General features: G+C 47.9%; 1 protein-coding gene across 2 annotated transcripts in view; it reads right to left on the bottom strand.

The window, feature by feature from the left end:
* Nucleotides 1-15,612, bottom strand: part of LDAH (lipid droplet associated hydrolase) — a 112,274-nt gene continuing 96,662 nt past the window's right edge. For both annotated transcript variants that reach the window (XM_004582629.4, XM_058668223.1), the window contains exon 7: nt 1-690. In XM_004582629.4, coding sequence (XP_004582686.1) covers nt 499-690 — 192 coding nt within the window. In that variant the 3' untranslated portion in view covers nt 1-498. The remainder of the gene's footprint in view (nt 691-15,612) is intronic.

Here is a 15,612-nt window from a genome sequence, read left to right as displayed (position 1 = left end):
GTTTTCTGCTCTTGGGACATGCATGCCTCTTTATCATGATTTCCTACCCTGCAAATACCTAGCTCTATTTCACATTCACTGAATTAGCTCACATTTTCTGTGCGTATTTCACAATTTTCTCCACAAGAGCCTATTCTGCTTTGTAACTCAGTCTAAATAACTACATCTAGAGTTTTCTTTTGGCTGTGAAAATTCTGCCTACCAAAATATACCTCAGGCTGTCACGGGGCAGCTTGCACAAATACGAAACCTTGTTGGGGTCACTATGTTCCTTGGATCTTGGAAATGGCGTTACCCCCATGGAACCGCCATCAACAGTCCTCACTTCAGTCTGAAGTGTTTGGAACTGCGAACCAGCAGTCTGGAAGTCAAGAGGTTCTCAATCTATCTTTTTTCCTAACATTATATATCAAAACCTGACAGTTGCTGATTAAGTATGTATAGGATACCCTGTGCTTCAGCACTGGATGGAGGTGCTTATCGTCAGTATTGCACACATTACAATTTGGATAGATCATCCCCAAGCCAGTCGGCCACCATGGTGGCCATTTCCTTGCTAAAGCTGATGATAAAAGCATGGGGAATGTTTTTCTCGCAGAGTCGAATATCTCCTTCTGGAAAATCTTTCTTGATGTCGTCATAGTACTCTTTTGGACACCAGCGATCTGTAGTACCATAGTAAAATGTAAGCTACAAGAAAAGACAAAGAAATTTAATTAGCAAACACCTTTCCCTTCTTACAGAGATACGATGAGTGGTTGGCAGGCCATGGCCCAGGCTCCCACCACAGAGTGGCCCTCCCAAGGCAGGCAGCCAGCCAGGCTTCATGGTTTCCAGGGGGATATTAGGAGAAATCTGATGGAAGGAAACTCATCAAGGGGGACTTGTGTATGACATAATTCACTAAAGGAACTCACCAGTGCATTGAGGATGCCAGAGAGAAGGCAACTGAGGACGAGGAAGAGAGCTACTGAGTCATGGTCATTGAATGGCTAAAGGATCATTTAACACACTTAACTAGCTAGCTGTTCTACAGTGATGGAATGGTAGGCCCGCGGCCATGCTGGCTGAATGAACATAATGATGAATTGGATACTCAGGAGTTTCAATGCAGCTGACCAAAGGGGATCAGCCTCCATGCAGCCGTATGGCCCTGCTGACTCTAACAGTGAGCAGGCTGAAGGCAGGCAGCCTCTTCTGAGGCTGAGCGCCTCACTAGACATCTTCTACCGTGACCTGCACTGAGCACACACACACATACATACACACATGCATACACATATGTGTATGTATACGAAGGCATCTTGAAAAGTTCGTGAAAAATGTGTATTATGAAAACTATGCATGGGTGGGTCTCAGGACGGGGCGTCTCATGCCTGGATCCCAGATGCTGGCTACCACGTGCACATGGTGAGCTGTCCCCGGGTTGGCCAGTGTGCCATTTGGTGCCAGGCTCCACCTGCTGGCCACCTGGCCAGGACCTCTGGGGTTTTGGTTCTTTGAATGGCTGCTTAGGTAGCTCCAGGTTGAACCCACTGTGCTTCTGGGACGTGAATCAATCCTAAAGATTCCCAATGACAGTAACTCTTCCTCTGAAGAACTTGTAATCACTGAAAAATGCTGACCACCAAACACCAGTCCATGCAAAAGCTATGGCTCGGGGCTTGTCCAGCAGAATCATATCCTATTATCTGACATGATGACGGATCAGAAGGGTCACATTGTGCAAGGCCATTACATTAACTAGCACTCGAGAACCATATCCGGTGGTAGATTCTGTGAAGGATTTGGGGGCCAAACCCTGTGGAAATTCTAGCTTCACTGGTTAGCTCAAGAGTTGGGGTGGTAATGGACTAAGCTAGGTGTGACCAAGGAGCCTGTCATCAATCACAGGTAAAGGAACCGACAACAGTCTGGACTGGTCAAGGCAGCAGCACCCGAATGTGCATCCTGAATAGGGTGTGGGGTGGGCCAGGCTGCAACGTTCACCAGCTCAAACAAGGCCAAATGGAAGGCCAGACTTCGCCAGAACCTGGCCTAAAACCCAATGGCATGTATGAGAACTGGGTCTGGGAGTGAATTAAGTGGGAGGAACTTGCGAAACTCCCCTGGCGAGTCATAGCTCCCGCTGGTGAACATGTGGTCCAGACCTGGGGGTCGGACAAGCTGGGCATAGTAGCTCCAACAGCTGGCTAAGTGTCAATTGGTAATGGAACAGGGTGGACCAGGCAGGACTGAGCAAACCTTAGCCCACAAGCGATACTAGAGACCAGGATGGAGTACAGGTCATGCCGAGCTAGGCTCCTGCACTTACTGGTCTGCATGAGCCAGGAATGCTAAGCCAGTGTCTAAGGCAGAAGTCGGGACAGGTGAGGGGCTGAGCCAAGCTGAGTCAGAGCAACCACTGGCAGGCATGTGATCTATGGTCGCGAACAGGCCCGGTTGGGGAGCTAAGGGGACAACCCTAGCTGGGTTGATGTTCCCACCAAGGGGTGCATGGGGAGGGATGGGGGCTGCGTTCTGATCTGGATACGATTGTAGTCTCCCTTGGCACAAGTGTGGAGTGTGATTGGATGTACCGAGCCGGGCCAGATTCCAACACCCTCTGGTGTCCTGGAGGACCAGGGTCGATGTGGGATGGACTAGGCTAGGTCTCAACCCCTACTGAGCCATGTGTGAGCCATATGTGGGTATGGACAAGCCATGGCTGGGCCGAAACATCCAACAGCAAGGACCAGTTTGGGTTGAAGGCCAGTCAGGAAAAGCCACTGTTCCTGCGAGGACAGGAGGTGAACTGAGTAGGACTGGCTCATGGACCCCCTGGTATGCACAAAATCTGGCATTGGGAGAGGTTCTGATGGAGGAGCCTGGGCAACTCCTCTGGCAGGACACAGACCCGGCAGGTAAGTGCAAGAAACATGATAGGAAACAGCCCAGAACAGGCCATGGAAGGTTACCCACTGGCATACATTTGGCAGGAGTCGGGAGCAGACCAGGCTGAATCAGTTCACGTCATCCATTGGCAAATCCGAGCACCAGAACAGTGTGGGTCAAGTGGGGTTCGGTTGTGACAAAAACCAGTGCACAATACGGAATGCCAAGGTGAGGTTGCCTGTACCAGATGTGACCGCAGCACCCAACCAGCACGCGTGAGAACCAGGAATGGAGGGGGCAGAGCCGGAAGGGGGAACTGGGGGGGGTGTCCCTTGCTGGATAGCTACTTCCACTGGAGAGTGTGAGCTGGGATGGGGGCAGACCAGACTAAGCAGGGCTGTAACACCTGTGCGCCTCATGTGGACTAGTTCAGGGAAAAGCCAGGCTGATCATTCCTACTGGTGTAAACAAAATTCAAGTGGGTGAGGGTTGTTGGGGCTTAGCCACAGCATCAGCTGGCAGAAGCTGGCACTGGGGTCTATGTCTGTCAAGTCAAATCACAGAACCACCTGGAGAGTGCATAATCCGGGAGTGGGAGAGGCCTGGGAGGGAAATAGTGGGCTCCTCCCTCTTGGGTTACCACTCCCCATGGGAGGGCATGAAAACTAGGACAGGGGCTGGGGTGGCTAGACAGACACCCAACAGCATCTGTGTGGGCTGTATAGTGGAGCTGGTTAGATGGAACTAAGCTTTAATACCCATTGACATGTACGAGAGCCGAATGGGGTGTGGGACAGACTGGACTACTGCTACACATACTGGCAAACTAGGGTAGGGGGCGGGCCTGGTGGGGGTTATTGTAGGTTGCTCCGACTAAGCTGCAGCTCCCACTGGTTTATGCGAGGGCCGAGTATGTGCTGGGCAGAACAAGGCTGGACTGCAACACCTACTGGTTCCAGTGGAAGTTGGGGCTGAAAACAGAACCAACCCAGCAATTGCAACCACCAGCTGATTGGGGCGATGGACTGTGCCGGGCCCTGCACCTGCTAGTACATACAAGAATCTGGTCTGAGAACAACTCAGACAAAGTTTCTTTGGAGATCTCCCCAATCGAAATGCTGGACTCAGAACCCTAACTAAGATAAGACAGAAGACAGAACAAGTCAATCAACCATCTCAGCTATATGTTGGCAGCGAAATACAGGGCAAACGGAGACTCTATGATGGACTATGTCAATCAGTGGATTCTTCAAAGACCTCATCGTGCTTGGAGTGGCAAGATTGGCAGCGATTCATAACTGTTGAACCATCAAAACCACTTGAGCAAGACCCTCGGAGCATGCCCTACATCCGGGACCTGGGTGGGTGGGAAACTGGGTGGGCCTTCTCCCTTAATATCCCCCTTTAAACATGAAGGAAACAATATGGAAATAATAGTCTTACCCACTTTCATTCCTCTAGCCCTTGAACCTTTTTACCCTAATTAACTATGTAAAGATTGTAAAAAAATATAATAAAAAAAAGAAAACTATGCATGGATTTCAGATTTTTCTGTACAAAAACATTTAAAAATTTTCAGCAATTTTCATATGTTTGAAAGGCAGAGAGACAGTGACAGAGACTTTCATCTGCTGGTTCACTCTTTAAGTGTCTGCAACAGCTGAAGCTGAGCCAGGCTGAAGCCAGGAGCCAGAAATTTCATCTGGCTCTTCCACGTGGGTGATCGGGGCCCAAGCACTTGCATTATCATCCACTGCTCCCAGGGTGCACACTGGCAGGGAGTCGGAACTGGAAGCTGTCACAGGGGTTGTGTGGCATGGCAGGTAAAGCTGCAGCTTTTGACACTGCATCCCACATGGAAGCCAGTCTGAGGCTGCTCTACTTCCAATCCAGGTCCTTGCTAATGGCCTGGCTCTCTGCACCGACATGGAGACCCAGAAGACACTCCTAATTCCTGGCTTTGGCCTGGCACTAGCCAGGTTACTGCAGCCTCTGGGAGTGAACTGGAAGGTCTCTTTCTAATTCTGTCTTTCAAATAATAAATATATCTTGAGGAAAAAAAAAAGGCAGTGGGGGCAGTACTTGAACCTAGGTACTCCAATGAGGAATAGGGGTGTTCCAAGTGGCTTCTTAACTTCAGATTAAAACATTGTTTTTACTTATTTTAGGGCCCAATGTGAAATCCTTGCCTTGCATGAGCTGGGATCCCATATTGATATCAGTTCTTATCCCAGCTGCTCCACATCCTGTCCAGCTCCCTGCTTGTGACCTGGGAAAGCAGTAGAGGATGACCTAAAGCCTTGGGACCCTGCACCCGTGTGGGAGACCTAGAAGAAACTCCTGGCTCCTATCTTCAGATTGGCTCAGCTATGGTCATTGCGGTCACTTGGGGAGTGGGTGAAAGATCTTTTTGTCTCTCCTTTTCTGTGAATCTGCCTTTCCAACAAAAATAAAATAAATCTCGGGCCCAGCGGCGTGGCCTAGTGGCTAAAATCCTCGCCTTGAATGCACCAGGAGCCCATATGGGCGCCGGTTCTAATCCCGACAGCTCCACTTCCCATCCAGCTCCCTGCTTGTGGCCTGGGAAAGCAGTTGAGGACGGCCCAAGGCTTTGGGACCCTGCACCCGCGTGGGAGACCCAGAAGAGGTTCCTGGTTCCCGGCATTGGATTGGCGCGCACCGGCCGTTGCGGCTCACTTGGGGAGTGAAACAACGGATGGAAGATCTTCCTCTCTGTCTCTCCTCCTCTCTGTATATCTGACTTTGTAATAAAAAAATAAAATAAATCTTAATAAAAAGTAAATTTTTAAGATTTATTTTATTTTTTTTAAAAGATTTTATTGTTATTGGAAAGCCGGATATACAGAGAGGAGGAGAGACAGAGAGGAAGATCTTCCAGCCGATGATTCACTCCCCAAGTGAGTGCAACGGCCGGTGTTGCGCCGATCTGAAGCCGGGAACCAGGAACCTCTTCCAGGTCTCCCACGCGGGTACAGAGTCCCAAAGCTTTGGGCCGTCCTTGACTGCTTTCCCAGGCCACAAGCAGGGAGCTGGATGGGAAGTGGAGCTGTCGGGATTAGAACCGGCGCCCATATGGGCTCCTGGTGTGTTCAAGGTGAGGACTTTAGCTGCTAGGCCATGCTGCCAGGCCCAAATTTACTTATTTTTAAAACAGTTATATAGAGAGAAGGACAGACACATACAGAGAGTGAAAGAGAGAGTGAGAGGTAATTCCCATCTACTTGTTCATTGCCCAAATGGCTGCAACAACCAGAGCTGTGCCAGGCCAAAGTCAGGATCTAAAAGCTTTCTCCGGGTTCCCCACGTGAGTGGCAGAGGCCCAAGAACTTGGGTCATCTGCTGCTTTCCTAGATTAGCAGAAGCACAGAAGCAGAGCAAATGAGACTGCAACTGGTACTCATATGGGCTGCTGGTACTTACGCCATGGTGCCAACCCCCAGGTTTATTTTTTTATTCCTAATACCTGTTATTATTGTTTAACACTGTGCCCATTTCCAGTCTTCAACTGGTCAGTTCAATTACTTGTAGCTTCCCATAACTTACCAAATTTGCTTATTCAAATGCTTAATCACTTATTAGTCTGTTCAGTAAATGACTATTGAGTATCTATTTTTTTAAGATTTACTTATTTTTATTGGAAAGGCAGATTTATAGAAAAGGAAAGACAGAGTGAAAGATCTATGTGCTGGCTCACTCCGCAAACATGACAACAGCCAGAGCTGAGCTGATCCGAAGCCAGGGGTCAAGAGTTTCCTCCAGGTCTCCTGCATGGGTGCAAGGGTCCTAAGGCTTTGGGCCGTCCTCTACTGCCTTCTCAGGCCACAAACAGGGAGCTGGATGGGAAGTGAAACATCTGGGATACAAATCAGCTCCCAAAGGTGAGGACTTAGTCACTAGGCTATTGCACCAGGCCCTGAGTATCTACTTTGTTAGGAAGCTGGAAAACTGTCTTGAGAGGAGATTCGAGAGCCCAGAAGAGGGTCAACGGCTGAGAAGAAGCAGAGGGCAGGGAAGGGTCCTCATGGTGGAGAGGCCAAGTGGAGTCTATAACATGGGGGAGCAGACTAAGCAAAGTCAAAGGCATGAAAGAGGGAGGCCTATAGTAGAACTGCAATTAACAGCAAATGGCTGGAATACTGGGGTATTCTAGTACATAAACAAACCTGGGTGGTGGAGCAGACGGAGATGGGGTAGCAGACAGCTCTCCTCTGTCTATGTTAGGGAAGCTGCACATCATTTTGAAATCCACAGGTGCAGTGCCTCGAGCAGGTAGTCGATCAGGGAAATTACTCTGCTACAAGTGGCAGTGTATGGGATGGGAGAAGGAAGGTAAGGGCAACTGGTCCTAATGCCTACTGGATAGAATCACTATATCCACTGCTGTCAAATCCCACGGCAGGGCAGGTGAGACTGCGCTCCTAAAGTCACTGCTTATAAGATAATAGCATTGTGACTTAATCAGTGTTGGAAGAGGTGACTAGTTCAAAAACACTTTACAGAGGAAAATAATTCACGGAGTACTACAGACAGTACTGATTAACGACTAAGCCTTGAGTGGCAGACTTACTTCTGGCTTACATCAGAGACTTCTCCGGCTGTCACCTGGGGTTCAACCAGCTTTGAAAGCTGCACAGGACCTGGGACTTACAGATCTACCACTTCAGTCATTCTTCCCAATTCCTGTTTTGACCTACTCCAAGCACTCTTGGGCACTCCTGAGTCCCTTAAAGCCCAAATTCACTCTGTCATGGTTCTAAGCAGTATAACTTCTGGTTCCTGCAGAGCAGAAGAGCCCAGCAGTTGCCCGGTCTTCCTTCTGCTCTCAGCTCGTTTGCTAGCGATGATCTCACAACCAGCGGCCAACTAGTCTGGCCAATCACAGGAAAGTACACTTCCCCTGTTCTCTAACTACTCTGCCCTAGCTTCCCGGGAAATCCTGCTGACAGAAACTGCTATCTGCAGGTATGGTGAGTCACTTTATTTTCTCTAAATTACTCCTCCATACCTATGCCATTAGGAATCTCTCACATTATAATCGGGGGCAGGTATGGGTATTTTAACATCCCATGTTACAGCGACTGGGTTCAGGTCTTGTCTCTGGCCCTTGATTCCAGTTTCCTGCCAGTGTGCACTTGGAGGTGCAGCTGGCACCTGGCCCTGCCCCTGTGTGCCTTTGGGGAGTAAACCAGAAGATGGCATCTGTCATTTTAAGGATTTATTATTCAGTTACTTGAAACGCAGAATTCGAGAGAGGGAGACACAGAGAAATATTCCATCTGCTGGTTCATCCTCCAAATGGCAGGTGTTGGGCCAGGCTGAAGCCAGGAGCTAGAAGTTTCTCCCAAGTATTCCACATGAGTGCATGCTTGGGTCGTCTTCTGCTGCTTTTCCAGGAGCATTACTAGGGAGCTGGCTCAGAAGTGGAACAGCTGGGATTTGAACCAATGCCCATGATGCTGGCTTCACAGAGGCTTCATTGTGCTATGCCACAATGTTGGACTTGGGCAGGCCCCTTGGTAGATACTTCTTCTAATAGAAAACAATAAATAATAATTCAGGAGGTAGCATATTCAATACTTATCACGTATATTCTCAAAGAGTCTGAATGGTGTCAAGAAGTTTGGAAGTTCAGACATCAAGCCCCTCTGGTGTCTTCCTCTTTCCCAGGGTATGATCATGCAAGATGCTGGGAAGCCACCTTGGGGCACACACTCTCACCAATGCTTGGGATAGAGAGGAAATCCCGTGAAAACTGTAACGTACAAGGTCAGCTACAAGGACACCTTTGGGTTTCAAGACACAAATCATATCCAAGTAGTTACGGGACTTCCAGTGTACACCACATGTACCGGGAGCCTCAACAGGAAGTGGTACCACCTCAAGATGCAGAAAACTGAGGAACCCAGAGTCCCATGTCCGTGACTTTTCTTTTTACTTTTGTTTTATTTCTTTCTCCTTCTTCTTCTATTCTTTTTTTAAAAAAGATTTTACCTGTTTTTATTTGAAAGGCAGAATTACAGAGAGGAAACAAGAGGGGGAAGAGGAGAGAGCAGAGAGACGGAGTAAAAGAGAGACTCTTCCATCCTCAAATGGCCACAAGGCCAGAGCTGAGCCAATCCGAAGCCAGGAGCCAGGAGCCTCCTCTGAATCCCCCACACGGGTGCAGGGTCCCAAGGCCTTGGGCCATCCTCAACTGCTTTCCCAGGTCACAAACAGGGAGCCGGATTGGAAGCAGGGCTGCTGGGACACGAGCTGGGGCCCACATGGGATCCCAGTGCACGCAAGATCAGGAACCTAGATACTAGGCTACTGTGTTGGGCCCTGGCTTTTTTTTTTTTGATTCTCCATGACCAGTAGCCACTTACAGTGGGCTGGATTTGGGAGGCCCTACCTACCTATTTGATAGAAATGTCAACTTTTGAAAGTTTGGTTTTAAAGTTTCTTCTTTCAGCTGTATTCACTGAAGGGCTCTCTGAAAACCTTGGCTTGCAAGCAAAACACACGGTTATCTGATGCCTTTATGTACACTGGCTCCAGACACTTCCTGTCCCCCCCGTAGATTATAAATCACAGGCAACAGATCTACCAGAGGACTCTGCACCTATAACTGTAAGCAGGAAAGTGAAAAAGTATGAGGTGTGTGGAGGTAGTGGTGGGGGCGGGAAAGGACAGGTGAAGTCGAAAGAAACAGAATCGACTAGTTATCCAAACATGTGCTTAAGATGCAAGCTCTTACTACGCTGGTATGTAAAAACGAATCATGAAGGAAGCAGAGAACAGCATGCCAAGCTTGTGTCATACACTTTCGACCTGTTCACACACTCTGTCCAGGCAGCAAAACTCAGAGGAAGGTGTTTTACCCCTGTGTAACAGAAAGAGAGACTGAGGCTTCGTGAAATTACCTTGCTTCAGCTGAAGCAATGGACGAACTGCAAAGCTGGGTCATGAACCCAGAGATAACCTCCCCCAGCAGCACCTTTCACTAGCATTTATAATTTGCAGGGAGTGGATCGATGTTACTAAGACATGTTGTGAAAATGAGCGAAGATCTACGGAGTACGATGATGAGGGACAGCCTGAGTGTCCTTGCTGTGGAGTACCCCTGAGGTGCCGCATGGCATGGGCTGAGAATTGCTCCGAAAATGCCAGTCATTCACCAAGACTGCCAAGCCACCAGCAGCATATTACCATGCAAAGGTTTAGGAGAAAGGAAACTATCTCCTGGAGTCCACTTCTCCTGAGCTTCTGTTTTGTGACTCTGAGCTGACACAAAGCACACGTGATTGAGAGGGACATTTTTTTCCCCGAAATTGTTGTCACGTTAAGTAGCCCATTCTTTTCTATTAGAAACAAAATTTAATGTTCTCACTTCTTTTAGATTGTGAGGCCCAGGACGGTGCTGTTGTTTTGCCTCTTGTGTTTTCTATAGGAAAGTGGTATAATGGTTACTACAGACTCTGTTCCTTTTTTTTTTTTTTTAAGATTTATTTATTTTTATTGGAAAGGTGGATATAGAGAGGAGGAGAGACAGAGAGGAAGATCTTCCATCCAATGATTCACTCTTCAAATGGCCGCTACAGTTGGAGCTGAGCCAATCTGAAGCCAGGAGCCTCCTCCCGGTCTCCCACGCGGGTGCAGGGTGCCCAGGCTTTGGGCCATCCTCAACTGCTTTCCCAGGCCACAAGCAGGGAGCTGGATGGGAAGTGGGGCTGCCAGGATTAGAACCGACGCCCATATGGGATCCTGATACATTGAAGGCAAGGACCTTAACTGCTAGGCTATTGCTCTGGGCCCAAACTCTGTTCCTAAATGCATTTCCCCCCACTGTTCAGTGTGCCCCTTAAGACAGGGGGGAAGAACTTCTGGCCTGCAGGGCATTAAGATCCAGGAAATCATGTGGTCTGGTCTTGCCAAAGCTGGCTCTGTGGCTTAGTGTGTTAGGTTGTGGCACAGAGAATTAGGCTGCTGTATGCAGTGCTGGCATCTCACATGGAATGTCAGTTTGAGTAATGGCTACTCCCCTTCGCATTCAGCTCCCTGCTGCTAATGCACTCAGAAAAGCAGCAAGGGAGAGTCCAAGTACTTGGGCCCCTAAAGCCATGTGGGAGACCTGGAAGAAACTCCTGGCTTCAGACTGGTCCACTTCCAGCCATTGCGGCCACACAGCCATCTGGGGAGTGAACCAACAGATGAAGATTCTCTTTGGCTTTGTTTCTCCTTTTCTTTCTCATAACTCTGCCTTACAAACAAACCTCTTTAAAAAAAAGAAAGAAAAAGAAAAAAGAAAAGTTAATAAATCTGTGTCAGGATAATTTTCAAGTTGGTATTTTTGCATGACTCTGTGAATGATACTGTAATTACCCAAATGGCCCTTGGTGGAGAAAAGGTTCCCCACCCCTGCCAGTTCCAATGGGAGACATGTCACTCTTAAAATGTACCTGCAAACTGTATAGCTGGATCTCATACAGAAGCCACATTTGCCGTTTCTCCTTTTAAACAATTATTCATTTGAGACAGGGAGGGGGCAAGAGAGAAGCGTGCACCCTCCTGACTCCTGGTTCCCCCAAACACCTGTAACGGCTGAGGCCCACCCAGAGCCACGGACCCAGTGTCTGAACATCGCTGGTGCCTCCCAGGGTGCGTAATGGCAGGAGGCTGAGACTGGGCGCTGAGCAAAGCTCAAACTCGGACACTCTGACATGTGGACATCCCAAATAGCACCTCGGCCACTAGGCCACCTCCATGTTTACCTTTTCTTCTGTTTCCACCCTGGCCCCTTTTCTTTTTGGTCTATCAACAGGCAACTCTGAGAGCCACAATGAGCTTCTATGTCTCCCTGGCCGAGAGTCAAAGATCCTTAGGCCTTGACTTTGCAACCTTAGAGGAAACCTCTTCTGCAATACAAGCATCTCCTTTTAGTTATTTCAACATTTACTCCTTTGCGGACACAAACAGCCAACAAGCTGAAAGTTTCACTGGGGGGAACTCCTGTGATGCCAACATTCCTTATGAACTTCAGTTCAAGTCTCCACTGCACCACTTCTGATCCAGCTTCCCGTTGGCGTGCTTGGAAAAGCAGTGGAGGATGGTCCAAGTGCTTGGGTCCCTGTACCCAAATGGATGTTCTCACTGTTGCTATCATTTGGGGGAGTGAACCTGTGGATGGAATATCCATCTCTCTCTGTTACCCTCTGTTACTCTGTCTTCCGAACACATAAATGAGTTAAAGAAACTCATTGTAGTTTTTCTGGACTTTTTTCTGGAACTTGCAAAACTGCTGAAGAAAGGGAGAGTTTAGAACATTTAAATTCTAATTTATCTTGTTTCTTTTCTTGTACCTTTCTCATTTTTTTTTTTTTTGAAAATAAGAGTTAAGCTCCTCTAGGACTGAAGGAAGTGGGTGAGAACAGAGATGAAGCCACAAAGGCAAGCCCTTAAAAAGAAGGAGTTGCCCCCAGAGCCCCCACCTAGCCCATTTCCCACAGCTGGAAGAGCCAACTGCTCCAAAGAGTGGGGGTCCTTTCTTTCTAGCCTGGCCAACAGGCAAGGGACAGGACCATTTAGTGACATCCGCCCTCATCTCTTTCTTACATGGGACTGTAGCAAGAAGCTGACCCAGGGCACTGGCTTCCCCCCAGGCAGCTGAGCAGGAAGCACTTAGAGCCGGTGCACACTCCTAGGTTCTGTTCTGGTTTGACACTACAAGAGAGTAGTGGGAGTGCTGTAAAGATCTTAAGTGAGAGAAGGTCAAGTCCAACTCATCAGAATTCTTTGCTTTACTATTAGATCCAAGTTTTGATGAAAATGAATCGCTACTGTATCTTCCCTCATTATGGCTGTTTTATCACAGGTTCCTATGGCACCTTACAGGAAGTGGTGGCTGTGACCTAGAAAGGGACTGGGGCATTCCAGGGTCCCCTGTCCACATACTTCCCATCACTAACATCTGCTATGACAGAAGGAAATTATCTGGGAAGGGTGGAGGTGTGAGCAGGAAGTTAGGCAAATAGTCCTTAAAGAGACATAGTGAGGCAGTAGCTAACTTTGTAACAGTCACAATGAACATCACTGAGTGCTTAGTACATGCCTGACACTCGGACACTTGCGTAAGGTCTGAATTTAAAGGTACGAATTATAGTATCCATTTTTAGAACTGAATGATAATAAGCCATTTTATTGGGGAGGTCCAGCAACTTAAGTAAGGTCATGTTACCAACCAAATGGAAGAGTCAGAGTGGGAACCGAGGCTGTGACTCAGAACGTTGCTCCCCACACACTCAGCTTGGTCCTTTCCATCAGGTACCGACTGAACTCAACGGTATGTTACTGCAACTGCCTCGAATGAAGCTCTCAAGGTCAAAGTGAATGAGATAAAAACAAACCTATGTATTTCCAGGATGCTTATGACATGCTGGACAGGCTTCAAGTTAAACAGGCAGAACTAACAGAATCTGTTTCAGATGGAGCCTTGGCGGAAAGGCAGCCCTGGTTAGCTGGTCCAGGGAGCACTTCCTACGCTTCACCAAGCAGGGCGTGTGCATGTCAGAAGGATTTGCATGCCCAAATCAGCAAACAACTACACAAGGTCTGCTCCTAAAGGTGGCTTGCACCCCTAAGATGGACCAAGACAGGGCCAAAGTAAGGGTTCCTGCTTCTAGGGACACACTGGAGTCATGGCCTGGCCCTCCAGGGCAGGGCCAGCGCCCCCTCTGCCACTGCCCAGCTTCCTCTGACTGCTGCAGCCACGTGTCCTCCCTTGGAACAAGTCCAGATTCCTATGGGCCAATAGTGATGCTCAGGCTCACTCTGGCAGTAGCACACACCAGCTGTTTCCATAGGCCAGGGCCAAAGATGGTCATGGCAGTTTAGAATTTCCCTCCTCAGTGAGTTTGAAATGAAAACTTCAAGTTTATAAACCCAACACTAATTCACTTTTCCATGAATGAGACAGGCATCCCCTTGTAACTTAGAACAATGACAGACCGAGGCAATGCTGACCTCCTATTTGCCATGGACACACCAGGTGCCTCCTGAAGTGCTGCAGACCCCAGAGCCCCCAGACACATTGGGACTGGGGTGGGGGAAATGTGCAGCTGATTGGGTTCCCTTGACTTATTCCTTCCTGCTCGTGTTCCCACCCCTTCCTCTCCATTCCCATCTTATTAACCAGCTCCTTTTCTCCCTACCCAAACACTTGAGTTGGTTTCCCAAGGATCAATCTTTGGATGCCTTTGCTCCTTACACTGAGATTTCCTGACATATCCTCATCCACGGCCATGGCTTCTACTTCAGCCTCAACCACCGCACATCAGAATTGAGTCAAGACTACTCATCCCAGCTGTCAGTCATGTGCCTGCTGGGATATCCCAAAGCTATCTCGAAGGCAAGGACCTAAAACAACGGCTTTCTCAACTACCTCCCACAACTTACTGCTTCATCTCCATCAGCATCTCCTACCTTGTTAGCAAACCAGATACAGAGAAATCGTCTTAGATCACTCCATCCCCATTCACTGATAGCCTGCTAATGCCTTTGATGCTACTTCTTACATCTTTTACAAAAATTAATTTACTTTTGTTTCCCATTATACTGTTTTGTAGGTATAGGGCTTCCCCCTTTCCTCCTCCCCCTCCTCCACCTCACCCCCATTTTCCTCTCTATTTTACAACTGCATAGTCCTACAGCTGCAGCCAGTTTCAGCCTTCTGCTACTTACTATGTGTCATGACACTGCTGGCATAGGCAATGGTGGGGAATCTAGTATCTTGTTGTCAATGTATATTTAAGTTTCAATGGGGGGGTCCTTCTTTTATTCAGGATTACTATCCCTTAAGCCTTTATACCCCAAATCTACTGCCCTAATTATTACTATTTTTTAAAGATTTACTTATTTTTATTTGAAAGGCAGATTTACGGAGAAAAGGCGAGGAAGAGAGAGAGAGAGAGAGAGAGAGAAAGAGAGAGAGAGAGAGAGAAAGTGTTAGTTCTTCCATCCATTGGTTCACTCCCCAAATTGCCACAATGGCAGGAACTGAGTCAATCTGAAGCCAGAAGCCAGAAGCGTCTCTCTAGGTCGCTCATGTGGGCATAGGAGTCCAAGGATCTGAGCCCTCCACCTCTGCTATCCCAGGTAAGCAGGCAGCTGGATAGGAAGTGGAGCATCCAGGACTCAAACTGGCACTCACATGGGATACCAGTGCTGCAGGCAGTGGGTTAGCCTGTTATGCCACTGCATCAGTCCCTACTGCCTTAAAGCCAATGAAAACCTCATAAATAATTTCCCCACCTAAATTTTAATTCATTCTCAATATTTTGACACATATTCCCCCAGAAGACTGGACATGAACAGTTGGCATATGTTGTGACTCATTGGAGACTGTCTCGTGGCTATCAGCCTCCTGGCTATCTCCTTGATTATTTCCACAATCTCCTCAGTGCAGCATTTCATGGCCTCTTGTCCTCAGACCTGCGGCCACATCACAATACCATGAGACTTCACCTTTTCTGGCTTTCCTATTGCTGAAACTTTTCACTTGGGCATCTATAGATCCATGAATACTCGTGAAACTAGAGTTGAGAGATGGGGAATGTTCTGGAAAAAAAAAAGAATATTTATACTTTTATTTTTGTTAATTTTTTAAAAGATTTACTTATTTTACTGCAAAGTCAGATTTATAGAGATGAGGAGAGACAGACAGGAAGATCTTCCATCCAATGA

Source organism: Ochotona princeps, chromosome 8 (assembly GCF_030435755.1).
Source record: "Ochotona princeps isolate mOchPri1 chromosome 8, mOchPri1.hap1, whole genome shotgun sequence".
Taxonomy (NCBI): Eukaryota; Metazoa; Chordata; class Mammalia; order Lagomorpha; family Ochotonidae; genus Ochotona; species Ochotona princeps.
Note: the sequence above shows the minus strand (reverse complement) of the source record. Positions and strands in the feature narration are given on the sequence as shown.